Below are 25,765 nucleotides of genomic sequence, written 5' to 3' on the forward strand. Positions count from 1 at the left end.
GCCCGAGACCCTGGGCCTGGAGGGGGTGGGGTGCGTGCCGTCTCCATGGCAACACTTCCTCAAGTCCTCCGGGAACCCAGTTAGCGAGGCCGGGGGGCCTAACCCCTCCCTCGCGGCCCCTGCCCTAGTCCTTTCCGACAGGTACTGAGTGTGAGGACTCGGGGCAGACAGCTAACTGGCTTTCCGCTGAGACCCCCTGCGGCGCGCTGTATGCAAATGTTATTATTTGCATATGCAAATATGCAAATACGCCGGCCCTGGTCAGGGCGGCAGGTGGCGAGGAGCGGGAAGGTGTGGGGAAGAGAGCAGAAGGAGACGAGGAGATTGGGGACCTGGGAACCGACCAGTGAGAGGCAGCCTAGGGTGGTCGCTGGAGTGAGGCAGGCAGAGGGTCTTGGGCTTGATGGCGGGTGGGGGAGGGTCAGCCTGGCCAGCCAGAAGCTCCTCTTCTCGTCAGCCCGTTGTCTGCCAGGACTGAGGTTGGCACCGCCTAGCAAGGTTGGCAGCGGGAGCTCGGGCACCATCTGCTCCTGGCGGAGGGAGGGCAGAGGCTCAGCTGGGCTGGGGAAGTGGAGGGCCCGGGACGGGCGTTCTCCCCCTCCCCGCCTCTTCCTTACAGAAGGCTGAAGTGATGGGGGTAGGGAAACACGCAAGACTCGCTGCAGGACTGGATTCAGTTTCTTGTTCCCTTTGCCCTTGACTGTCCCGGATGCGGGGGTAGGGAGCAGGGTCATTCAGGAAGACTCAGGCAGCACCCGTTTTAATCACGCATGGGTTAGGTTAGGGACAGGTCACAGGCACACGCACACACCACAATCACAAGTCAACCTTTTACTCCCATCCCTCCTCGGGATCCGCCTATCACAAGTGTGTGAGAGGAGAGACAGCAGCGGGGCTCTGATCACCTCTATTCATCAAGAGGTCTGAGGGGCTCAAAACCGGAGGCCCTCTCTCCCGGGACCACACACACACACACACACACACACACACACAGCTGAAGCAAAACCAATTTACTGGCTCATTGGGCGGCGATGCTGGTATGGGGGTATCGAGGAGCAGGGAGAGCGGCTGTTCTCCCCTTACACTCGGGGGGCGCCCCCCTCCTTCGTCTTACCGAGCCGGCAGCTGTCCCTAATTAGAGCGGTGGTTTAATTGGATTTATCAGCAGTTAATAGGAAATTAAGCAAAGGGCCCGAGAGAAGGGGGGCGGGAGTAGCCGGGAAACAGACTGTGCTGAGCTGGAAGGAGGGGTATTGGGGTGCCAGGGGTGGGGAGAGAAGACACAGTATCACAACTGAGCCCCAAGATCACTCCCTTCTTCTGCTCAGTAAGCTCCAGGCCGATTGAGCCCTGGCCCGCGGGCCAGAAGCAAGTCCCAGGAGGGGGCGTCAGGCAAGACAGCAACCCTGTTTGAGCCCCCAGCGCCTCCCATTCCCACAGCAGCCGCCTGGGTGATGGATGATGCTGCCTCACACTGCAAAGGTCATAAGTCTGGGCCAAGGAGCAGACTGAATTGAAAATAGATCAGAGAAAGGGCCAGGGTACTAGGGTCCAAGACTCAACTTGCATCCTACCCCTCTCTACTGTCCAGTCTTGAAGTTAGAAGATTGGGCAGCAAGGATGTGAAGGTCGGGTAAAGAGGTGGGACTCTCACTTTGAAGCCCTCTTGGGGGATCTTGGGAATCTCCCAGTGCAGCTGCCACTGTCCTCCAGTGGTCCTACCCCACCTTCCTCACCTGCACCCTGCCAACTGCAGGAGTCAGGGCAGCAACCCACTGGGACTGCTTGCAGTGGATATCCAAGGACCACACCACCCTCTCTGAGGACCAGGGAGGGAAGCTTCCAGGCTGCCAAGAGGGGGCTACAGGCCTCTGAGTCCACAGCCCCAGGTGCCTCCTGTCAGCACTATCTCATTACACTGCTGGGCTAACAAGGTTTGCTCTGGGGGCCCTGGCGACCTCTGAGCCACACTTCACCCAGAGGAGCACAGATGGCAGCTCCTGAATATGTGTAGGTTTGAGTCTCTGAGTGGCTGTGGGTGGTAAGGTCTTTCTGTGCCCATGACAATTATGAGCACCGGTACTCCTGGTGTGTGTTGTCTGTGCCCTGGGTGTGTGAGCTCCAGATTTATGTCCATTTATGGGCTCTGATTTTGTGTCTGTCCCTGAAAGTAGGTATTGTTGGGTTTGCCTATTTCCCACTCCCAAGCTCATCTCTGATTTCCAAGCCCCAGGGTGTCTAGGTGTCTGGATGTTGATATGTGCTTTGGTGTGTCTGTGTTTATGCGCTCTTCACGCCTGGGTGTGCCCCAGCTGCGTGCAAGCATCTCCTTGTCTCTGCCTTCAGGCCTGTATGTGTGAAAATCAGGAAGAGCCACTGGTGAGTGTGTGTTGCTCCAGCATCTCCTCCTGCAGGTGTGTGTCTCGGTGACAGTGAGTGGGCGTGTGCTGGGTGTGAGCCGCGCGGCGGCGGTATACATCCGAATGACAGTGCGATGCGCGTGTATGTGAATATGCGCACGCGCGCGTGACTGGGTGAGTCTCCCGCCCCCGCTCCTTCCTCTCCCTATTTCTATTCCTCTCTCCTCTCCCGACCAGCTCGGCTCCGCCGTCCGCATCATCTCCATCCATTATTGAAGAAACAGCCGCGTCCGCTCCAATCACATCAACACCCCAGCCCCCTCCCCGTTCCGCTCGCCTGGTGGCCCCTCTGGGTGCTGTGGAGGGGGAAAGCCCAGACGCAACGGGGGGCGCCGGGCGGGAGCGAATCATGACCCTGTGCTCCGAGCTGAGCCAAACACCGGGACGCCGGGGTCCCTGGCGGAGAGCGCTTTGCATAAACAGATGGCACCGGCGTCTTTGTCTCATTCTCTTGCTCACTCGCCGCGCAGCTCCCGGCTCCGCTTCTGTCTGACTGATGCAATCATGATCATCTTGGAGCCTCGGGACCCCGCGCCTTTAATAGTGGCACAGAGGGTCAGGGGGCCCGGGGCTCCCGAACAGCTGTTGGGCACTGTTTCCCTTCCGGGCGCCCTCTCCACATCCCACAGCTGCAGCAGGAAGATCGAGGCCACTCCGAGGTGATGGGCATGTGGAGGTGACCAGGGAGGGAGACCCTGAGCAGTGTACTGAGGTGTCTCCAGGCTGTCCCATTGGACTGCTGCCGCCTCACAGGAGCAGCAAGCCAGAGAATAGGAATAGAGGTGGAGAATAGAGAGAAGGGGGAAAACAGAGAGAGACAGAGCAAGGCGTTTGTAAAGATAGACACAGGGAGATAGAGAAATGTAGAGGAAAGGAAAGACACACAAGAAAGAGAAACATGCAGAAGGACAAAGCCAGGTAAAGGGAGAGCAGCAGGGAGACATACACAACCAGAATATAAGAAACAGAGAGACACAGACACATAGAGACACACTCAGAGTCAGAGGTAGTCAGACAAATGACTCAAAGAAGAAAGAAGGGCAGAGGCAGGCCAAGTCAAGAGTGTGAGTTTCGGGACCTATAGCCCCAGAGTGGGCGTCCCAGTCCGGCATGGTGAGAGGAACCAGCCTGAAGCTGGGATGCTGCTTACAGCAATCTTCCGCAGCAATCCTCCAAGACCCTTCTGCGGTCTGTGGCCCCACCTCACACCAGAAGAGTGAAAGCTGAGGGACCTACTGTCTTCGTGGCGGGCGTAGCGGGAGTGACCCGTGGGAAGTGAACCTATACGTTTGCAGGCTTAGACTTACCTGCCCGAAAACTGGGCATGTAAGGGCCGGCACTTCCTGACCGGAGAGCCAAAGGCCTCTCCCCGGAGTTTGGGAGCCGCTCCTCCTCCAGGGGGCGCTCGCGACCACCATCCCGGGAACAGGGTAGCACCCGCGAGCCTGTGTTTGACGCGTTGCGCTGCCAGCTAGAGGATTTGGGTCCTAGTGGAATTTAGTGTTCAGTCTGGTCCGGACCCGACCCCAGGACGCGCCTAATTCATGGCTAATGTCTCCAGCGGTCCATCACCTCGGTAGGCCAGCGGGGCCTTCCAGAGTCATTGTGGTGAGAAAGTGCAGGGAAGGGGGCGGGGGCGGGTAGGGAGAGAAAGAGGGAGGAAGGTGGGGGAAGAGAACCCAGAAATTCTGTGTTCCAGCTCAGCCCCAGAGATCATGGTCCAGGGATGTGAACCAAAGAAGAATAGGCTCACAGAAACTAGGACCACAAGCAGGTAAAAAGCCAAGGAGTCACGGAAAGCCAATATTGGAGGGTCAGAAAGCCGGCTGAAGCCCAAAGCAGGATAAACAGTAGCAGTTGTAGCAAAGAAGCGGGACCAAGGGTCTGTGTCACCAGAACTCAGAAGAAAGGGCGGAGGGAAGAAAGTGAGGGCCTCAGAGCAAAGGAACCCGGGCAAGAGCCAAGGATCCCTCCCGGTGTTCTGACTCCTCAGCTGTGCCACAGAACGCCAGATGTGCAGCCCAGCTGGGCAGCCGCTCTAGCTAGAGCTCCGAGATTTTTAGCCCAGCGGGCTGAGGGGCTCTGTGTGTGACAGGACACCTCCTCCCTGGCCCAGCCCTGGAGGTGCGGGCGCTCAGGGAGGGTTCTGCGCTGCTGGAGGCTCTGACATTCCCGTCAGCACCCCTCTTCCACCATCACCCCCAACACACACATCGCAGCGAGTCTCTGTCTCTTTGTTCTCGCCATGTCTCTGACACTTTATCTCATTATCCGCCGGAGGGAGGCGGAGAGCCCGGGACCCCGCAGCCTAATTACAGCTGCGCTTGTCAGCCCAGGGCGGGGGAGGTATCAGTGTGAGAGAAGGGGAGGGGGTCTTCAGGAACAGCCTTCTCCTTTTCCGTACCCCTGAGGGGCCCAGCGGCGGGTGCACAGCTCGCCCCTGCCCGTGCAGCCATAGCGCGGGTACCAGAGAATAGAAGTGGGAGACCTCGGCAAGATCCCAGCGGCAGAGGCGGGAGCTGATGGTTGAGGTTAGCGTGGGAGTGGGAAAAAGCGGACGAAGCGGGCTCCTGCTTCCCCAACACTTCCAAATTCCAAAAAAACGGGGGTTGGAGCCTTTCCATCCTGGCAGTGTAGCATACACCTGAATTGGCTGAACAAGAGGCAATCACTCTGCAATTCTGTCTCTGTGCCTTTTTCTTTTTCCTACTTCATCTTTTCTATCTTTGCTGGCTTCCTCACTCCATTCTCTTCTTGTCCTACAGCCAGAGACAGAGGTGGAGGGTAGCCTCTTTGGTGGTGGTAGTGGGGCTCCACCTTCACTTCTACCCCAGGTTGCCAAGGAAGTCAAGTCTCTCAGACTCCCAAACTGCCACAACTGACCTTCTATCCTGACTCAGATACACCTGACTTATCCAGCCTCCAAGCATCTTTCCAGGGCAACCACAACCTGGAGAAACTGCTCACAAGATGGGCTGGGCAACTCTAGTGAGGCCATCCATCCCACTCCTTCTCCCACTACTCTGATATAGGGCAGAACCAGGATCATCAGTAACTGGTAGCTCCTGGGTGGCTCTAGGGGTGAGGGGTGTCAGGAAAGCTCTGCAGATGCCCTCACTGGTCCCTCGTCCCTCTGGTCCCACCTGTGAATACTTCACACGTGCTTGTTGCAGGTCTGTCAGTTTGTCCCACTTTTGTATCACCCTTCAGTCAGTCTCTTGGTGCCTGTGGGGCCCCTCTCTGAGAGACCTAAAGCCCCAAGTATGATAGTGTCCCATGGGTCAGGGTGCAGGCACATAGAGGAGAGAGTTGGGGAGCAGATACTTTCTGACTTCCCAACAATTCCCATGTCTGCTTTGGGATTGCCGGGCTTAAGCGAGCTGGGTGTGGTGTGGTGTCGGAAAACGCCAGCGGGCTGGGCTAGGCTGACCCCTCCCTGGTGGGGGGCGGACCCCAGGAGAAGGAATAGAGAAGAGCCACAGAAGAGCACCAGACACTGGAAAGGCGTTATGGCAGGAACCAGTCTAGGGGCCCGCTTCTACCGGCAGATCAAAAGACATCCGGGGGTGAGTTCAGTCCTCAGAACTTGGGATTCTAACTCCTAACTCTCATGCTGTCCTACCCTGCAAGTCCTCCAGAGCCCTGCCTCCTGCCCAGTTCCCCCAGTGCTCCAAATCTTCCCTTGGAGACACCCCTCCTCAATCTATCCCTGCAATATGCCTCCATATCCCTGGAAATTACCTCAGACAGTTTGGCTGAGGGGTAAGGAAGACCACAGAACCAGACCTTGGGTGGTTTGGCAGACAAAAAAATTTAACTTGTAAAGTTAATGGGAACTATGAGGAGGGGGCTGACCCTGCCCTGTTTTCTTTGCAGCTCATCCCAATGATCGGTTTCATTGGCCTGGGCATGGGCAGCGCTGCACTCTACTTACTGAGACTGGCCCTACGCAGCCCGGACGTATGGTAAAGGCTGGGCTTGGGATTGCAAGCAAGGGTCCTGGGTGTGGCAAGGTAGAGTGGGAAGGCTTGGACCTTTCTGGAACAATGAGAATCCGTAACCCTAGCAGGAATCCCAAGGCATCTGGTATCTTGGGGCTGGAACCCTGACTTGGGAGACCCCTGCCTTCCTTCTATCCCACCTGACTGCTAGACTTGCTAGTTTGGAGCCAGCTGAACCTGTGTGGCTCCAAGGCCCTGTTGCCTTGGCAACGCTGCTCTGCTGTCGCTGCAGGCTTTTGGGTACCTCTGTGTCCTTGCAGGTAGACTGGGGGTATGGCTGGGTGAGCTATTGGGGGTGTCAGTGGGGCTGGGGAGGTGCTAAGACTTAACACCCTGCTGGGAAGCAGCAAAGATTGATTGCTTTCATAAAAAGATGCACCTACCCACTGCACTGTCCAAATTCAAGGACTGAAACCCCTGCCCCTTGAGATCTGCCCAATTCCCAAAACTCTGCTCTGAGGGGTTAACCTAGGGTAGCAGGAAGCAAGGGGTAGGGAGTCCCTGGACTGGGTTGTCTTGTCACCAAGCCTCACTCTGACAATGTGACAAGCTTCTTGTCTCACTTGTCAGCACCCACTAACATGCTCCTTCCCATCGGTCTCTAGGAAATGGGCCCCCAAGGTAGGAGACACGGAGGGGGTGCTAGGGTGGGGGTAGAGCCCTAGCTGGAACCCAGTCCCAGATTAGAGACTCTAACACTCCCCTCTCTTCCCTAGCTGGGACCGGAAGAACAACCCAGAACCCTGGAACCGTTTGAGCCCCAATGACCAATACAAGGTACTTCCAGGTGACTAGGGCTGCTTGCCCATCACTCATCTCCTGGTGCTTCCCCTATGGGGCAAAATGGTTCTGTCAGGACAACTCTCCTTTCCCTCTCCTCTTAGTTCCTTGCGGTTTCCACTGACTATAAGAAGCTGAAGAAGGACCGGCCAGACTTCTAAACAGACTGGGTTCATGAGTTCGATGTAAACCACACACTCATTTCTTCCATTCCCTGCTCTCAGACCCTGGGGCATCAGTCTGGCCATTCTGTCAAGTTCCTGCTTATACAGGCTTGGTTCCCACGCAGAGAACGCAACTCCAACCCCCACCATCCTCCCTCATTCCCATCAGCGGAAGCGCCTCTGACCCTTGGATTGAGTCCCACATGGGGGAGGGGAGTCAGGGCGGCAAGCAGCAGCTGGGTCCAACCCAAAGGGCCCAAGCCAGCCCCTCTGCTCTCCTACCCTGTACTTGCAGGGTGTGGTGCAAGCTACGTGTTAAGCGTGGCCTACGTGAGCCAACAGCAAGCAGGGACCTGAGTGCCAAGAGACGTGGCAGGCCCCATGTTAACCCAGGCTCTGGGTGCCTGCCCAGGGGTGGTGCTGCTCAGGCTCGACTGGGCTCGTCGCCTATGCCCAGCCTGCCTAGGCTGAGGCACCCATGCCATGTTACATGCTCCTCCCTTGCCCAAGCCTGCTGCCTCCCACACCAATAGCACCCCCTCCCTGTACGCACCTGGCCTTCCCCCAGCAGCTTCCCACTGCTCCTCTCCCCTCCCTTCCCTTGCTCCCTTCTGTCCCAGGGGATCAAACAGAAGCAGCCGTGGGCAAAATACAATTTCATTTAACAAATTGAATTTGCTGCGCCTGCTAATCACGTCTGGTGTCCGCTCTGATCAGAAACACAGAGGAGGCTGCAGCCTCCTGGGGCCTTGTGGTGGTGGTGGTGGTGGTGGTAGTAGTGGTGGTGGTGGTGGTAGGGAAGGGAGGAACACACTTTGAAGGAGTCAAATCATCTGCTGGCCCAGGGGACCCCTCCCACAGTAATAGAAACTCCTGGGCAGGTGAGCATTTTATTACATTAAAAAAAAGGAAGTGTGCCACCCACTCCTTCCTCTGGCTCAGCTGGGTAACTCTCCCACCTCAAGAAAGAGCAAGAGTCTATATAATACTGATAATGGCAGAGGATTAGGGCAGAAAGCTGGAGGTAGAGTGGGGCTCCTTCTAAATCTAGTTACAAAAAAGAAACATCAGCTACAAATTCTGGCAAGGGGGACTATACCTCCTCCACCAAAAAATAGAATGGTAAGTAGTATGCCCTTCCACTGGCCCAGGTGAGGCAGGCGGGGGACAGGGGTAGTAATTTCGAGTCTGTGGGCCTTGATTCCCAGGTGTTTTCAGCGCTCATCAAAACCAGGCATGGGGAAGGCCCTGGCAAATTGCTCCACCCTTTGCCTGAGGTTGGCCAGGTGCTGGCTTGTTTCTGGGTCCTTGAGCAGGAAGGATTTGAAATCCTGGAGCTTGGCTAGAGAGGTGAGGAGGGAAAAAAAAAAGGTTAGCATTGTATGGAAGGCAGTGAAATCAGCTGGGGGAGGGAGCACAGTGAGGTAAAGAGGCTGGCTAGGGGGCTCTTTCTTTGTCTGCTTACCAGTCTTACTCTTCACCTTCAAACCGATGTTGACTCCTTCATCAATGAAGTCCACAACTCTCCGGAAGTCATCCTCACGGAATTGCCGAGAGGTCAAGGCTGGGGCCCCTGGAGAGGCAGGAAAAAGGATTAGTATAACTAAGGTCACCCGTTGTGGGCGTCCTTCCCTCCCTGAGCCCCAGATCTCACCAAGCCGCAGGCCCCCAGGGGTGATGGCACTTCGGTCTCCAGGACATGTGTTCTTGTTGGCAGTGATGGACACAAGCTCTAGCACCCGCTCAGCCCGAGCCCCATCCAGGCCTTTTGGCCGCAGATCTACCAGCACCAGGTGGTTGTCAGTGCCACCTGAGGGGGTTAATAATCAGGGAGTGGAGAGTCTGGTGCACCTGCTTGAGGCTATAAAAGCCCTCACCCAGCCCCCTGGCTCACCAGACACCAGTGAGTAGCCTCGCTCTAGCAGGGCATCAGCCATGGCCCGAGCATTCTTCAAAACCTGTAGGGAGTACTCCCGGAACATGGGGGTACAAGCCTGGGAATGAGACAGTAGCACCTGTGACTCCAGGCCCCAGGTCCTACTTCTTCTGCCCCTTCACACTCAGCATGGCTCCAGGACCCCAGCTTTGACACCTCCCGTCCTGGCAGTTCCCTTCCATCAGCTTCAACTTTAGTTACCAGAAGCATTTAAGTCTCAGGAACAATGTCCCCCCCACCCCCATAGGGCAGGCTCCCCAACCTGTTTTAGGGCCACTGCTACTGCAGCAATGGCATGATTGTGTGGGCCCCCCTGCAATGATGGGAACACAGCAAAGTTGATTCGGTCTTCAAATGTGTAAGGTATCTCCCTGCCAGTCTTGGGGTCCACAGACTGTACCCCTTTCCGATAGAAGATGAGTCCTGACCTGTGCAGAAGGTGAGTGGTTAGAATCTAAGCTAAAAATAAAAGATAAGGATTGGGGAGATCAGAGGAAGTTGGCTGGCTTGGGCTGTCGAGGCCTCTCAGAGTCCCCTCAGTTGTCCTTTGTACAGTGGATTCCAGTGGTGGAGGGAATCAGCCCCTCACTCCCACTCACAAATCCCCTGCCAAGGAATGGCCATCAAAAGCAAGAAAAGGAGAACCATCACAGACTAAATGGAAGTCTTCCGGGGTATAGGTAGGAAGGAATTCTCAGATCCAGCCTAGAGCAGGGTGTGAAGGCAGGGAAAGGCAAGGCATGATCTCAGGGAACCTGACCTGGCCCCTCGAAGAGTCTTGTGAGTGGTGGTGGTGACAATGTCCGCATGCTTGAAAGGTGAGGGGATCACCTTGGCAGCCACCAGGCCACTGATGTGGGCCATGTCTGCCAACAGGTGTGCCTTGACTTCATCACACACCTGGACAGGTACAGAGATAAGCCTCAGCCTGGGGAGGGCCCAGACAGGCATACCCAATGCTACCCCCCAATCTCTCCACCAAACCCTGAGACAGTGCCAGTACTCCAGCCCCCCACCAACCTCTCTCATGCGGGCATAGTCAATGAGGCGAGCATAGGCACTGGTACCAGCTATGATGAGCCGTGGTCGGAAAAGCCGAGCAGTCATTGCCAACTGGTCATAGTCAATGAGTCCGGTTTTGGGCTGGACAGACAGATAAACAGCTAAAGGCCTGAGATGGCAATAGTGCTTGTCCCTCCTTAACCCTGAGGGCTGCCCAGAGCTCTAGCCCCCCCACTGCCCAGCAGAACCAGGGCCTGGGCAACTACCTCCTACACCCTAGAGCACTCACATTGAGTTTATAGGGCATAGACTCAAAGAAGATAGATGTGGCAGAGATCCGCTTGACGTCGGACATGTAGCCATGGGTGAGACTAGGAAGTGAGACGAAATAAGGAGGTCTCAGAGTGTAAAAACTCAACTTCCTCACTCCCTTCCTACCCATCTCCAATGTCTGTCCTGAGCTTGCTGCATCTCATTGCTCTGTCCACTCTGTGGTGGACACTGATGTGACTGCGATCCTATCTTCCTCATCCACTGTAACATGCAGGACAGGGAGAGGTATGATATGGAATACAGTGGGTATGCAATAACTCCTTTGCCACATTAGTACTGTCTACAGCCCAGCATCTGCCCCATCCATACTCACTGGCCCCCATCAGGCAGGTCCAACCCCATGAGTCGGTCATGCGGCTGCAGAAGGGCGGTGTAGGCAGCCAGATTGGCTGGGGACCCTGAGTAGGGCTGGACATTGACTCCCCACTGAGCAGGATCCAGGTCAAAGGCTTCCAAGGCCCGGCGCTGGCACAGCCGCTCAATTTGATCCACTACCTCTGCTCCCCCATAATATCTGCCATGAAGAGAGGTACATAAGGGCACAGAAAAAGGACTCTAGACCAGCAGCAAAGGACTGGGAAGGCCACTGCTCCATAAATACTGGAGGGTACAGGAAGGTTCCACCACTGGGAGCACCATCCCTGATGTTGCCCTCCAGCCCTCTGGTGCCTAGCCCTCACCTCTTGCCAGGATAACCCTCCGAGTACTTGTTGTTCAGACAGGACCCCAGGGCCTCCAGCGCAGCTCGGCTGCAGAAGTTCTGGGGTGATGGGGGGGCAATGTCAGAAGGTATTGAGTCCCTTCCCCTGGACCCCCATAGCCCCGCCCTGCCAGAGCCTGCAGGCTGCAGGGGGAGTCAGGCTGTACAAAAAGCTGTTAATTCTGGGTTCTTTGCCAAGCATGGGGCAGGGCCAGAAGGAGCATTCTCAGAAACTCAGCTGCCATGATGTTGTTCCCAGTAAGGTCACCTGTCCACTCAAATTTGTGTTTCCAGGCTCCTCTTTCCTCTTGGGAGGCAGAGAGGGAATAGTTGAAGCTGTAGGGACTCTGGAAGGCTCTGTAAACTTCCTAATGCCCAAATATCCATAAACTGGCCTTGCTTTTGCTTCAGAGGAGAATAAAGAGAGGGAAATAAAGCCCAGCAGAAAGGCCCTGAGTCTGACAAGGAAATCTGAAGAAATATTGGCAAGATAGCTTGTTACTACCTATACCCACCCCCCTACCCTGTCTCCCCAGCTCCCACCTCTGAGGCAATGAGCTCCAGGCCACGACACTGCCTGTCCTTCTCCTTCTGTAGTAGTTCCCACATCTCAGGGTCACTGTCTGACAGACTCTCCTGGCCTGTCCAACCTGTGGTTGCTTCTCCAGTCTGAGTTTGGGCCACCTTGCTGTGCTGAGCTCGAGTAGCCATCCTGACCAGTTGGTCACATCTCTGCAGAGGCTAGGGGCAGGAAAAGCTATGGTCAAATAAAAAATTGTCCAAACAAATAGTCTCCCAATCACCCCCAGCCATGCTTATACAGCCCTCTGGCTCTGTACCAGGCAGCCAGTTGTCCAGCCAGACTGTTCCAGTTCTTTCCACCCCCATCTCCACCTTTAAAAGCCAGTTCTAGATCCAAGGTTGAGATCAATGTCCAGAGGGGTAATTCTGATTCGTTCCACTCACCTCACCTCAGACTCTCTCTCCACCTCAACCCATGAGCCACTCTGCAAAGCCACAGGGCAAAGCTTATTCTCCAGAAGCCCCTGTCTCCCAAATTCAGGAGAGAGCCAGAGATTCCAGAACCTCCCCACCCATAGGAACAAAGGGGCCTTTCTTCAGGGCCTCCACAAACTGATACCCCAGTCAGGAGAAGAGACCAAACTGACAGGGGTTAAGGCCACAGGCTGTAGAGGTGGTTTCCAGAGCAATGGAGGTGGAAGGGCAGACCTGAAGCAGTCCCTGGGAAAGAGGTATTGGGGGTGGGAGGATGTGTGGGGAAGGGGTGGATCCGCAGGGAGGCCCAACACATATCCTGTCCCCATGTCACCGTCGTCCCCCCCCCCCCCCGCCCTTTACACTTCCTTCTAGCCCACACTGCCGCAGGACCCCTGTCTGATGAAAGCTGTGGGGCTTGGTTGCATCATCTGCATGGTTCCAGAGCTGGCGGGAAAGGCTCGGGTTGCGGGTCGAAGACGAGAACCCACTCGTTAGCCAGCACAGTGTCTGTTTAGCAGCCGGCGCAGTCCTCTCCCCTAATGCCACGTTAAATGGGCGGTCACGAGGCCCTGGGGCATCTGACTGCCAGAACGAAGAGAGAACCCAGTTCACCCCACGCGCGCCCGGGAGTTTCAGGGATTCCCTAGTTACACATCCGCTGAGGCCCAAGAACACGTGCAGTGTAAAAGCCAGGACAATCCGAGAGTTTGTGAATGGGCAAAGGTAGGAAGTAGGGCTAATCACTGGTTATCCAGTCTCCGGAGCCCCGTTCTTACCCGAGCCACCCGGAGGAAAGAAAAGGGCAGCATCGCAACTCCACGTCGCAGGAGGTACAGCCACCAACTCTGGTCGGAGAGTAGCAAAAGGTTGGAAAACACCGTTCCGAGAGCGCATGCGCGAGAACGACCCGAGAAGCCCGGCAAGGGAAGGAGAACACGCGTGCGCAATGGTGCCACCTTTGTGGCCTTTTGGGAATTGTAGTTTTCTTCCGCTTCATTCCACATCTGTAGCCCCAAGGCTAAAGAACCTTGCTTGAAAGAATACTGGACTGCTACATATTCTAACTATCCTGAAGATATCCGGGATTTCTTTTTCCTGTCAATTGTTAAGACAAGAGTTTATTGGATATCTACTGAATATCGAGTATTCTTAGGCTCTCTGGGAAATCCAGAGACTCCCATACAAGATTGGGTAGTGCTGTGGAAATCACTGTGGTTTGAAAGGGTGGGACACTTGAGTTCAAGTTTCAACCCCAGGTAGTAGGAAATTAGCTTGCTGTACCTCAGTTTCTTCATTTGTAAAGTCATAATAAAATATCATGCGGTGGGGATGAAATGAGACTTATGTAAACATGAGCTTCCATGGATTGTCTTCCTCCTATTCCTCTGAGTCACAAAACTGCTTCCTCCTCCAAGGCTATTTTCTCCTCCTCAGACACCTTAAAGGAGAATGAGGCGTCCCCTCCTGTTGCAGTTATTCCATTTTGTTACCTGTCCACTTGATATCCTGTACTCAGTGAGTCATCTTTATTTATTTATTTATTATCTATTTATTTGTTTTATGGTACTGAAGCTTGAACTCAGGAGGCTCTACCACTGAACCACATCCCCAGCCCTTTTAAAATTTTATTCTGAGATGGGGGTCTCCCTAAATTGCCTAGGCTGGTTTCAAACTTGCGATCCTCCTGCTTCAGTCACCTGAGTAGCTGGGATTACAGGTACAGGGTTGGCCACTGTGCTTGGCTAGAGAACTTCCTTTTAGTCTTACTGTGTCTGGATAAAACCCCTGAGTAATTTTAGCCTTACTGTATCTGGATAAAACCCCTGAGTAAGGTACTCATTGATATCTTTTTTTTTTTTTTAAGTTTTTGGCGGACACAACATCTTTGTATGTGATGTTGAGGATCGAACCCAGGCAGCAAGCATGCCAGGCGAGAGCGCTACCGCTTGAGCCACATCCCTAGCCCCTGATATCTTTTTTTTTTCAATAATTTTTTAGTTGTAGATAGACCAATAGCTTTATTTCTTTTATTGTTATGTGGTGCTGAGGATGGAACCCAGTGCTCACATGCTCACACGTGCTAGGCAAGTGCTCTACCACTGAGCTACAACCCCAGCCCTAATTGATATCTTCAACAAAAGATTTCCAAATGACTGGGGGGGGGGGAAGGGTGCTCTAAATGAATTTCAAAGACACATTCAAACCTCTTCTCAATGATTCTGATAAGCATTAGTTTTAAAAACCACTGCATGGGCTGGGGATGTGGCTCAAGCGGTAGCGCACTTGCCTGGCATGCGTGCGGCCCGGGTTCGATCCTCAGCACCACATACAAACAAAGATGTTGTGTCCGCTGAAAACTAAAAATAAATATTAAAAAAAAACCATTGCATTACACAGTACCATTACACATAAATTAATTCAATACACATATTGACCTTCTACTTCATGCCAGCATGCCATTGCCCTGAGATTCCAGAAGAGCTCACTGACTACTGGGACATCAAGAAGTGAACAGATGACAAAATTCAACAGGTGCAATGTGACTTTTTTATTTATTATGTCTTTACAGTTGGGGAGATTGAGGCCTAGATAGGCTAACTTGCTGATTCCATTCATTCATACCTGTCTTTCATATCAGGCCTCAGAGTCCCTCCCTAGATCTAACTTCCTTCCCACTCTGGCTCTCAGCTTTTCCAGGTGTTCTCAGCAATAAGCCTTGTGTAAGGAGACTTCTTTGCTATTCTTCCTCCAATCTCTAACCCAGAACCTCTCTCCATCTTCCGTCTTTCACTTGATCCCATTATTTATCCATTCATCCATCTGATATATACTTTCTGCTCACCAACTTTTCACTCTCAGGCATGTTGGTGAGTCATTGTCAGGCCAGAGCCAGTGGGCAATCCCTTGGTGAGCACTGATCTCTGCCTGTGGGCATCTTGACCCCGGACTTCTCAGAAAGAAAGCAGGATGAAGAGGAGTTGTTCCTCTGTGCCTCAGCTTGTCTGCACCCCTTCTTACCCCAGTCATGGGGGTCCCAAGGGGAGGGGGGCTGCTGAGCTGAGAACTGCTAATGAAGCCGCAGCCAATTAGCGCCCGGGCCAGGGTTGGGGGCGGATAAAATTAGCAGCAGAGGCTGCAGGAGGGAGCTGAAGGCGCGGGTGGAGAGGGTGGGCAGCTGGCTGAAAGGGGCTGTGTTTGCTGGCGGCTAGCAGCGGCTACGAGGCCCCGCCCTCCAAACCCGCGCTCATCCCTTCCCCCATCTTGTCATCCCAACGCTCCCTCCCTTCTACGTCCGTCTGCAAACTCAGCGCCCACGAAATTAGGAAGGAAAAGGAAGATCGATGACTCCAGATGCCGCAAACACTGTTCCCCCTCCCTTCCAACCTACCTCCTCCTCCAAGCTCCGCGGAGCTTAGCAGGTTGTCAGCGCTCTGCCCATTCTGTCCCTGAATCTCCCTCTTTTTCAAGTCATCCCAAATAGTGCGTTGGTAGTTCCCACTCAGGTCTAACACTCATTCTATCTGCAACAGCTTCGCTTTGCCCTCTGCAGAGAGGGGAATCCCCACCCCAGGTAGAGTTCTTACTCCAAGGGTCTGATACATTTCTCTGTGATCCAGTCTTGGATGACCTCCAGGGTGCTAGCTCTGTCACCTTTGCCTCAGTTTCCCCGTCAGTCACGGATGGAGGAGGCCCTGGCCAGGTCTCTATCAGACAGAAATTCACATCTGTCTTCCTCTTCCCTACAAAGGTCTCACACAGACACGTATTGGATTTCACTTTATTTTGTTCCCTTTCCCGTCTGTTTTGGTGTAGAAAAAAAAATATCACCGAGAGGAAGCAGCCAGAGAGGGCAGGTGGAACTGGACTGCACCGACAAGAGGGAAGCAAGCAGAGGGCAGAGGCCGGGCTGAGTGCCCCTGCTTAGGAGTTCTGCTTCTGCGAGGTTGGGAGGAAAAAGGGACAGGCAAACGGCAGGCAGAGAGGGATAAGGATAGGCCAGGGGTTTAATAGACCTTTAGTCTTTACCAGGGGCACAGGAGAACAAGCGCTTGGGGGCCAGAATGTCTGGGTGGGATAAGGGTGCCAGGCCAGGTGTTATTAAAGCTGTTATTAAAGCTACGGGCAAGGGGAGTGCCCAGCCCAGCGCCAGAAGCAAAAAGGGGATCCAGTGTGGACTAAGAGGACCCTGGTACCACCTCCAAACCCCGCCCATTCTAGGGCTGCGCCCTTATCTCTCCACGTTAAGGTGTATCTGAGGGGGTTACAGCCTCATGGGCACTCCCCATAAGGACAAGGGAAACACTGGCTGATGAGGGCTGTCCCCTTCCGCCGCACTCCGCAGCAGGAGTGGAGGAGACCACAGGAGCGGAGGGATATCGGGAGGAGTCCCACTTACAGAGGCTGGGATTTGGCGGGATGCTCAGGGCCGGGCCAGGGGAGCTATCCAAAGTAAGGGTGTTCGCTTTGGAAGTTATAGTCTGGGCATACCTTCTGCACCAGTTTGTAGTCAAAGCTGAGGAAGGAGACGAAGATACAGATGACTTTGAAGGGCTTGGCACAGAGCCAGGCGGCCTGGCTCTGCGTGTGCTCAGTGAAGCACACCTGCGACGGGTCGTACAGGCACGGGCGGTGCTTACGAGCGCGGTTTGTCTTCTCATACTCCACGTGGCAATTGAAAGCGCGTGATTCTTTGGCCCCGGGCACTCCCAGAGCGCTGCCTAGTGAACCTGCCAGTGCGCCCCCAAGGGTGCCCCCAAGCCCCGGTCCCGCAGCTGCCGCCATCCCTAAAGGGGGCCCCAGCCCAGGAAGCACCCCCTCCAGGGCCAGCGTAGACTGTAGTGGGTGGGGGGCAGGCCCAGGCAGCCAGACGCCCCCGAACTCCACACGCTTAGAAGGTGGCACAATACTGACACTGAGGTTGCCCAGACTGGAGGAGTTGTGGCGGAAATACACACTGAAGGTACCATTCACATGGTCCACGATCTTGCCGGTCACCAGCAGCGAGAACTTGAGGGTATGCACTCTAAAGTAGAAGTCCCCCCAGCCGAAGATCTTTTTGGCTCGTGCGGCTTTGATGGACGGCTTCCTCTTAGTGCGCTGAGCCGGCAGCGCCCCGGCCACCCCCGCCTGGGTCAGCGCCCCCGTGTGGTTAGCAGGCCAGGCCCAGCTCCAGGCGCCGGCCAGCCCCAGGCCGTCAGAAGACCTGGACGCAGGGAGCTGTTGGCCAGGGGCACCCCCTCCTGGAGTAGCTTGGCGCAGCTCCAGGTACTGCGGCCTTCCCGACTCTGGTATCTGGGCACTGACGACCTGTGTAGGAACAAAGAGGAGGGAAGAGAGAGATGCTAGACTGGGCCCTGGCCACCTTGCCTGAGCCCTACCCTGGCAGCCCTTTTCTGCAGCCACAAGGAGACCACATGCAGTCTTCCGCGGGTAGTTCAGGAGTGGATGTTGGAATAGATCTGCAGCCCTCAGTTTCCAGTATCTGTGAGATGACCTGAGAATCCCTGTGTTTCTCCACTGAGCTCCAAAATGAACCCAAATGCCAAATCCAGTGTGGGCATTGGTGTGAGTAGGGAATGGGTCCAGGAGGGCTCCTTCTTTCCTCACCTGGCCCATGGATGGTTCCAAGTAATAGGCCACGGAAGAGTTGGAGTGGAGCATGTGAGGCCGTGACCATCTCAACATACAGCATCAAGAAAGAGGTGGGAAGACCTCCCAGCTTCTGCGGAGACTAGAGCTCGCTTCCTGGCCTCAGCCCTGACTGCTCAGCGGGGAAGGGCCGCTGAGAACCGGTTGAGCTATGGAGAAGAGTCCCCGTGCGGTGGGTTGAGGCTTGGGGCTAAATGGGCTCCCCTCTCAATTCGGGCTCCCCTCTCAATCCGCAGCGCTCCTGCTGTGGTGGAGGCCGCCTGACCGCCCTTCCCTGGGCTGGGAGAGGACTGGAGGAACTGCCCCCGCCCGCTCACCGTCTCTGTGTCTCAGGTGGCGGCCGATCTGGGAGACAGCGCGGGCGCTAGTACAAGATGGATCGAGAGGCGGGAGCGTCCGGGCCAGGCCCGGGCCATCAATTATCTGGGTGGTGGTGGTGGGGGGTGGCCGAGAGTGAAGGAGAAGGGGAGAGAGCGAGAGGAAGAAATATGGAGATGCCGCTCCAGCAGGGAGAGCGGGAGGGAGAGGAACCGAGAGCGTGTCAGAGTGTGTCAGTCAGCCTGTGCTAGCCACCACTGTGCTGTTTGGTGTGGCCCTGACTTCGTTCAGGTCCTGGGGGTGGGGGAACAGTACTGTCTGTGTCGGTCTGGGATGGCTGTGTTCCTGTTAGCCTGAAATGGTGTGTGTCTTTCTACCCAGAGTTGCTCTGGTGTGTCAAACTGATACAGACTGTATATGTATCAGTCTGTGGCGGTTGGTGTGGCTGTGGTGAGTCTGTGTGTTTGTATGTCTGTGTATATCAGTCTGAGGAGGTTGTGTGTGTCTATGCCTGCTTGTAGTGGATGTACATCAGTTGTGGTGATTTGTGTATATGTGCTTGGATTGGCTGTGTGTCTGTGTGTTGATACCAGTGAGGCTATGTGTGTCAATTTGTAGTAGTAATGTCTGTGGTGGTTGTGTTGTGTGTCTGGGTTTGTTATATGCCTACCTTTGGTGGTATGGAGGTTGTCACTTTTCCTGTGTGAATTCCTATCATCCTCTGTCCATGTCTAAAGCTCTTTCTAGAGGGGGTGTACCCATAGTGACAGTACAAGTATGGTCTGCGTTCTTGTGTGTGTGTGTATGTGAATTGTATATGAGGGAGACATACTGGCCTGCAGGCTGAAGAGTTTTGGGTACATAAGGAGGCCTGAACAGTGTAGGTGCCCCCTCTGTTTGCACACACCCATGTGTACACAATACGTGTCCGCAGGGGACAGGAATGCAGAGCCAAGCTACTGGGCTAGAATCTCTACCGCCTGGTCCCCTTCCCTGCAGCACTGCGATCCCAGGTTATTAATGCTGCCACCACCCGGTCGTCATACATATTTATCGCCCCCCTCCTCCTTCCTCCCATGCAACCCTCCTCCCAGCCCAGGTGAGGGGGGTGGAGGCAGCAAGAATGATTGACTCAGACAGACAAGCTTGAGCTGGCTTGGTGGGGTTGAGAAGGGCTGGGGGAAGAAGTCTTAGCATACAGGGGCAGGGAGAAGAGACTTCCCAGGGGAAAAGGACCAAAATCCAAGAGGTAGGCTTGAGCCCTGGAAAGGGCATTGGAGGAGGGAGTGGGCAAGCTTCTAGGGAGAAAGTCAAGATGTGCATTATTGAACTCTGACCCCTAATCTTAACCCTCTGAACCCAACTGCTGCTCTTTCCAGGAAAGTCTAGACATCCAAGTCCCCTCCCCACATGCTGTGACTCCAAATGCACCCCAGTACACCCCAGCATGCTTTATGTCCTGCAGCAAGACCTGGCCAGGAGTGGTTCAGTCCAGTGACTCCTCAGAGACAGGGACTAGGGGAGGAAATGGGGTTGGACAGGATAGGGAAAGGTGCCAAGAGGTACCCCCACCTCTGATACCAGACAAATTGCTGTCTTTGCTTCTATGATCCTGGCAAATCCCTGGGCTTTGGACACTTACACCCCCCCACACACATCAGGGGCTGGAGACAGCCCAGATACAAGGGAAGAGTTGAGGGGAGGCAGCCAAAGCGACCTTGGGTGGGGGTTAGACAGGGAGCGCTGGAGAGTCTGTGAGGAAACGAGCCGAGAAATGGGAACATGGAATAAAATAAAATAAAATCCTCCCTCTGGCTTCTTTGATCGCCAGCACTCTCTCCCTCTCTTGCTCTCCCTTTTCCACTATTTTTTCATCTCTCTCTCTCCCCACCCTTCTCTCACTCTTTCTGTTTCTTCCTCCACTTTGTCTCTGCCTCTAATTTCTATCTTCCAGGATTCTGTCCCCCCTCCCCCATTTCTGTCTTTAACTGAGGCAGTCTTCTGTTCTTCAGGCTGTAGCAGTGGTGTGTGTGTGTGTGTGTGTGTGTGTAACTAGGTGGTAAAGGAGCTCCTCTTTGCTTAGACCCCTTCTCCCCTTCCTCGACTAGGGGCGGAAGCAGGGTGTTGTCTGAGGTGGGGTCCTCACGCTGCAGAGCTGGTTTAATTAAGCTAATTGGGCGCGGTGACATTTGCGGAGGGGAGAGGCTAGCACCACTGCCAGCACATGGTGGGGGGGAGGTGTGTGGTAGCTGGGGGGGGGGTGCTTCAGCAGGCTTCTCCAGGCCCAAGAGGGTAGGAGCCAAGCCAGAGGCGCATTGCCCCCAAGGCAGTGAGCCCATGCACCTGAGGGGAGTTAAAGGCATCTCTGGCTACAGAACAAGCTCCACTGGGGGAGAGGGCTCTTTTGGGATGAGATTGCTGGGGCAGGGGATAGTCTGTCAGCCCCCAGCCGCATTGCAGGGTGCACCTCCCCTGGGCCAGTCGTTTCTCTGCATGGGTCAGGGTTTTCAGGATTTGGCTGGGGGAGGGAACAGTGCCCTGTGGATGAGAAAAGAATGATCCAGGCCTGAAGTGGGGAGGGAGAAAGAGCATACTAAGCCCCTGCTCCTAGAAAGAGACAAGGGCATCACAATCAGGATGGGGTGAAGTCTGGCTGGGAATCACAGATACAGAAGGGAGTTAGGACAAGAGGTGGGTAGACATGACAGGATGGGGTGAGCACTGAGACAGAGATGGAACAGGAATGACATTGGGGACTAGGAAGGCACAGCAACAGAATTCAGAGACAAGGATGCAACAAGGATAGACATGGGGACAGGGATGCGGAGGAGAACAGAAATAGTGGACAGGCACTGGACAGAGACACATCGGATGTGGATGCAGATGGGGTGTGGATCAGAGGAATGGAGAAAGGGTACAGAAAAGGATGGTAGCCAAAATGGGGTAGGGATGATAGATGAGGAATGGGCATTGGGGTCAGACAGGAATGAGATGGGACTGGGAATGGGGAGATGGGAATGGGGAGATGGTAATGGGGACAGAGTAGGGGTAGAACAGAAATGGAGAAGGATGGTTATTGAGCAGAAACAGGGATAAGGGTAGATGCAGAGACCTAAGATGGGGATGGAGGAAGCCAGTGAGGACTGGAATGGGAAATAGAGGGCAAGGAAAGTGACTGGAGACATGGACAGAGATAGAAGCTGAGGACAGGTATGAGAGAAGCCAAAGGAAGAGGCAGAAGGCCAGGCAGGATCAGGCTTTGGGAGAGGCCGGGGGTGGCGGGGGTGATGGGGTGGAGGCAAAGATACCTTATTCCAGACCCTACTACAGCTAGCTGGGGCGGGGGACTGCGGGTGGGGTGGGGTGGGCTCTGCCCTTGGGCCGGGCGCCCCTTCCCCCTCAGCCCCGCCTGCCCGCCTGCTCGCGGCCTGCCGCGCAAGGCTCACCGTTATCTGAATTTTGATTTTATTTTATTTTATTTTATTTCCCTGCTTCCTAGAGCCGGCGCGGTCCCCCCGGGAACGGCCGCCCCCCACCCCCCGCCCCGCGCCTCACTTTATTATTGCAATAAATGTGCCTATAAAGGCGCCGGCTCGGGGGCGCGGTGGGGGTGGGGGGGAGCCGCGGAGCGGGGATGTAATTTCCCGAAGCCGGAGCCGGAGGGGGAGTGGGCGGGGTGGAGGTGGAGGAGGGGCAGGCGGGGGAGAGGGTGAGATTTGCCAATTTCCTACGCTCAAGGCCGCACTCCCTGCTCCCCATCCCTGCTCCATAGCTCGCTCCTCAAGGAAGCCCTCCGACTTCCCTGCACCCAAGGGAGGATCCCTCCCCCCATGACAGGACCCCTCTCTGTTACCTTGTTCCCCTCCCGCATGCCTGCCTTGAGTTACAGGGGCTCTGTGTGAAGTTCCCCATCTCCTGGCCAATTACTCCATCTCTAACCCTTGTGAGTGACACCCCCCCCCCCTCACCTGCTGTTGGCTTTCAGGAATTATTTTACCCTTCCACAATTTTTGACCCCAGTGGCCCCTCTTTGCCTTGTTTCTGTCCTTCTTACCTTACCTCTTTGTCAGTCATCTCTTCCTGGATCTCTAGTTCCTCACTCATCCCAACCCATGATCCTCTAAATTCTCCTTCCAGCCGCACCCCTCCCATTCAGGATGTGGGGCTTCCACAGGAGGTTCTGCCCCAGGGAACTGTCACAGCAGCCCCCTTCCCTGTGTCCCTAGCACAGCTGCCACCCCTGATTACCCCCAAATCCCTGCCGGCAGCTCTGGGCCCAAGCCCAGGCTGTGCGTGCCTAAGTGGCCCAGCCAGAGATTAGCTGGGGGGGCTAGAGGAGGGTAAGGAGATGGGAGGTGGTGGCTGGACCAGGGGCTGTGGCCAGCCAGCTCTGAAAGACTGGCTTTGGGGCCTAATCCTTCCCTGAGGCAGGATAGAGCTGAAAGGTCCCACAGGGCCCCTCCCTTGCCCTCCCCCAGCTAATTAGTAATTAGTGATTAGTGATTAGTGACTATTGATCGCCTGCTGCTTCTCCCAGTAGGCAGCTGCTTTGGCAAAAGTGGGGGAATCAGAGATACAGAGGGAAAGGAGTCGGACACTATATTAGAAAGATCCTGAAGCAGCCCTGGCAGTAAGGCAATAGAAGCCAGAAGTCCCAGACCCTGAGAGACCAGGATCCTAGAGCAGGAAGGAAGAAGACAGAGAACTCCTGAAGAAAGGACTAGTGAAGAAGAGGGCTGGTAGTGCTTGATGGTTAGGGGTTTCCAAAGAGCTACTGTGAAAACTGTCCCCACGAGCCTCTCATCCAGTGTCAGCCTCACCTTTCCCCACTCCCAGTGCTGACACTGAGACATCCCTGAAGGCATACCCACACATAAATCACATTCACATATATGAACACATCTGCAGCTTACAACCCCATACCTATATTCAACTACACTCAAAACAAACACACAGATGCACTCAAAAACCCCAGATTCATATACAGATGACATATGTGCCCCAGCATGAAATGCACCAAAGTCCCTGGGGCCTACACATGTGCACACACTCTATTCACCAATACACATAAGCACATAGGCAGGTATTTAGACATGTAGACACTTCTCTGCACACATTTTCCATCACAATTATACATATTCATACACTCACAGTGTGTACACACACACACACACACACACACACCACGCATAAAACAGATCCTCACATGCACACAAACTGGACTAAATGGCAGATATCTCTCTCCCTCTGACTTCAACACAGAGGCCCTACAGCTGCAGCTCTCACATACGCTCAGATAGGTCCCATCGCTCATATCCTCACTCTCACTCTCCCTCAAGTCTCCACCAGATGTTTCATTCCCCTTCAGGGGGCGAAGAAAATTAAACCAGATCTGTCCACTGGGGAGTTTATTTGATGGGGAGAATGAAGAGGAGAGGAGAAGAGGAGAGGGGAGGAGGTAGAAATGAGTGGCAGGGCAGTGTCATCCCTACCACCTCTTGACCCTGTGCCTTCACACAAGGGTGGTGGTGGGCCAGACACCCTTCTGTAGACCTCTAATTTAGTGTTGGGCAGCAAATCCAAAAGAGTCTTCCACCGGTGAAAGCGGTTTTCATGGAGGGGGTTCCTCAAGGTCACCAGGTGGGTCTGGGGGAATTAGAGAGCTCTATTGGTAGCTTCACTGGAGTAGCCCCTATCTTGCTAGAGTTGCTGAGGGCAACTGGGCTGGGCAGGTGGGGGTCCAAGTGTTGGGGGAGAACCCTTTCCAGACTCCATATGGACTGGGAGTTGGGGCTTAGGGAGTGGGGGTTTAGAGAGCAACCTGCTTGCCCCTAAACCAGGTAGGTCACCCGTTGAGGTGCAGGAAACAGGGAAACCATGACTAGGGAGGCTAATGAAGGAGAGGGCAAGGGCCTAGGCCCCCTTTGTGGGACACACACCTGGGCACAAACAGATGGCTGCACTGTGAAGCAGGCACTTGCACTCATCCATGCAACGCCAACATCACTACCCTGACACTTCAGCATACACATACACCCTGGGCCTCAGGGCTAAACATCCAAGCCTGGCTTCCCTGGACACATGCAGGCATACAGCCCACACGTTGACCCACACATGCACACTGTGTACATGAGCTGAAGCTTCAAAGTAGAGAGGGAGACAGGATTCTGGATCCCCTTGGCTTCTGGGTCCTTTTCCGAGAACCCTGGGGAAAGAGGCAGCAGCGAGGCGTGGGGGCAGGGAGGAGAGAGTCCCTGAGACAGCAGCCCCCATCGCGGGTCGAGAGAGGGGGGTGTGTCTGTGAGGCTATACAGGGGAGATGGTGTCTCCGCGGGAAATGCTATGGGAGATTGTAGCCAAGTTCAGCCGTGTCCGTGTGGGTCCGTGTATGAGCGTGTGCCCGGGCCGTGTATGCTCCCAACACAGCGCCTACCTGGCATTGTGACAAGTGCAGAGAAGAGAAATGGGAAGGCGGGGGTGGAGGGGTGGAAGGACCTACAGACAGTGAGAAAGGCGAGCGAGGTTGGCGCGGAAAGACGGCAAGGCTGACACCCGGCTGGCTTGTCTGTCTGTCTCGCACTCCCGCTCTGTCTGGCGCACTCGCGGGTCGCGCTTCGTCCCCTCCCCCGCCGCGCCTGAAGCCGGATCCGGGTAGGGCCTCCACCCGTACCCCCCGCCCCAACCCTCACCCAACTTGCGCTGGGAGAGTGCCAGTCCTGAAGCGAGCAGTCTGTCTGTCCGCTTCGCCCACGCCGCGCAAAGTTGGGACGCTCGGAGCTGGGGGCGGGGCGGGCGCACAGATCCTCTAGTACTCTGGGACCTTCGCGTCGAGGACCCCCAGCGCTCGCGCCTCAGCCCTGCAGCCCTTACCTTCCTAAGAAGCCAAGGGCCAAAGAGCAAGAGGAGCCATTCCGCGAGCAGTCGCATCTTCCCGGGCGGCCGAGCTGGGCGGTCAGGGCGGGTCCCAGGGACAGCCGGACAGGGCGCGGGGCTCCGGGCTGCTGGGCGGCGGGGTGGCTGCCGAAGCGGCGGGAGCGGGCGGCGCGGCCCGCGGACTGAACGAGAGGAGCGGAGCGCGGCGCTGGGGGCGGGGCGCGGGCGGGGGAGAAAGTTGGGTCTGACTCGGGCGGGCGGGGGGGGCGGGGCTCCGCGGCGCTCCAATCCCGGCCGCGCCCCGCGCGCCCCCTCCCGCCCAGCTGGGGGCACCGAAGGTGACTTTCACCCCGACACGCCCCAGACACGCCCCTGGTCCAGGTGCGAAGCGGGGAGGGTTGAGGGGCTCAGGGGCCGCGCCCTCGAGATGCCGGGTCTGTGCACCGACGAGGAATAGGAAAGGGCGTGGGGCTCGAGGCTTTGGGACTGTTCGTGTAAAGGGGGCACCGCGGAGCAGGAATCTGGCGAGGTTCAGCGATGCTGCAGGACCAGGGCCCCTTGATGTCCCGGGGCCCGTCTATGCCCTGGGC

The 25,765-nt window shown here is 55.5% G+C and overlaps 3 protein-coding genes across 3 annotated transcripts; 1 reads left to right on the forward strand and 2 right to left on the reverse strand.

The window, feature by feature from the left end:
• Positions 1–5,892: 5,892 nt before the first annotated feature.
• On the forward strand, positions 5,893–8,039 carry Ndufa4l2 (NDUFA4 mitochondrial complex associated like 2). Its single transcript, XM_027926403.2, has 4 exons — positions 5,893–5,986; positions 6,297–6,385; positions 7,138–7,198; positions 7,306–8,039. Exons 1-4 carry the CDS (start codon positions 5,930–5,932, stop codon positions 7,360–7,362), a joined length of 264 nt encoding a protein of 87 aa, XP_027782204.1. The 5' UTR covers positions 5,893–5,929; the 3' UTR covers positions 7,363–8,039.
• Positions 8,040–8,241: 202 nt separating this feature from the next.
• Shmt2 (serine hydroxymethyltransferase 2) lies at positions 8,242–13,231 on the reverse strand. The gene is made up of 12 exons (XM_071609741.1): positions 13,112–13,231; positions 11,880–12,077; positions 11,317–11,396; positions 10,950–11,150; positions 10,593–10,674; positions 10,322–10,444; positions 10,057–10,201; positions 9,564–9,724; positions 9,260–9,359; positions 9,020–9,175; positions 8,831–8,938; positions 8,242–8,707 (listed from the first exon to the last, which is right to left on the reverse strand). Exons 1-12 carry the CDS (start codon positions 13,142–13,144, stop codon positions 8,580–8,582), a joined length of 1,515 nt encoding a protein of 504 aa, XP_071465842.1. The 5' UTR covers positions 13,145–13,231; the 3' UTR covers positions 8,242–8,579.
• A 2,544-nt stretch (positions 13,232–15,775) lies between these two features.
• On the reverse strand, positions 15,776–25,229 carry Nxph4 (neurexophilin 4). Its single transcript, XM_027941909.2, has 2 exons — positions 25,173–25,229; positions 15,776–17,642 (listed from the first exon to the last, which is right to left on the reverse strand). The coding sequence occupies exons 1-2, from the start codon at positions 25,227–25,229 to the stop codon at positions 16,776–16,778; spliced, it is 924 nt and encodes a 307-aa protein (XP_027797710.1). The 3' UTR covers positions 15,776–16,775.
• Between the last annotated feature and the right edge of the window lie 536 nt (positions 25,230–25,765).

This window comes from Marmota flaviventris, chromosome 3 (genome assembly GCF_047511675.1).
Source record: "Marmota flaviventris isolate mMarFla1 chromosome 3, mMarFla1.hap1, whole genome shotgun sequence".
Lineage (NCBI taxonomy): Eukaryota > Metazoa > Chordata > Mammalia > Rodentia > Sciuridae > Marmota > Marmota flaviventris.

Excerpts from the sequence above, each read along its gene's own strand:
- Nxph4 (XM_027941909.2), bottom strand. The coding sequence starts at position 25,229 with ATGCGACTGCTCGCGGAATGGCTCCTCTTGCTCTTTGGCCCTTGGCTT. Across the intron at positions 17,643-25,172 it reads GCCCTTGGCTTCTTAGGAAG|GTCGTCAGTGCCCAGATACC; the intron begins GTAAGGGCTGCA and ends GTTCCTACACAG.
- Shmt2 (XM_071609741.1), bottom strand. The coding sequence starts at position 13,144 with ATGCTGCCCTTTTCTTTCCTCCGGGTGGCTCGG. Across the intron at positions 12,078-13,111 it reads CTTTCCTCCGGGTGGCTCGG|CCTCTGCAGAGATGTGACCA; the intron begins GTAAGAACGGGG and ends TCCTGCCCCTAG. Across the intron at positions 9,725-10,056 it reads TCTTCGAGGGGCCAGGTCAG|GACTCATCTTCTATCGGAAA; the intron begins GTTCCCTGAGAT and ends TGCACAGGTCAG.
- Ndufa4l2 (XM_027926403.2), top strand. The coding sequence starts at position 5,930 with ATGGCAGGAACCAGTCTAGGGGCCCGCTTCTACCGGCAGATCAAAAGA. Across the intron at positions 6,386-7,137 it reads CTACGCAGCCCGGACGTATG|CTGGGACCGGAAGAACAACC; the intron begins GTAAAGGCTGGG and ends TCTCTTCCCTAG. Across the intron at positions 7,199-7,305 it reads GCCCCAATGACCAATACAAG|TTCCTTGCGGTTTCCACTGA; the intron begins GTACTTCCAGGT and ends CTCTCCTCTTAG.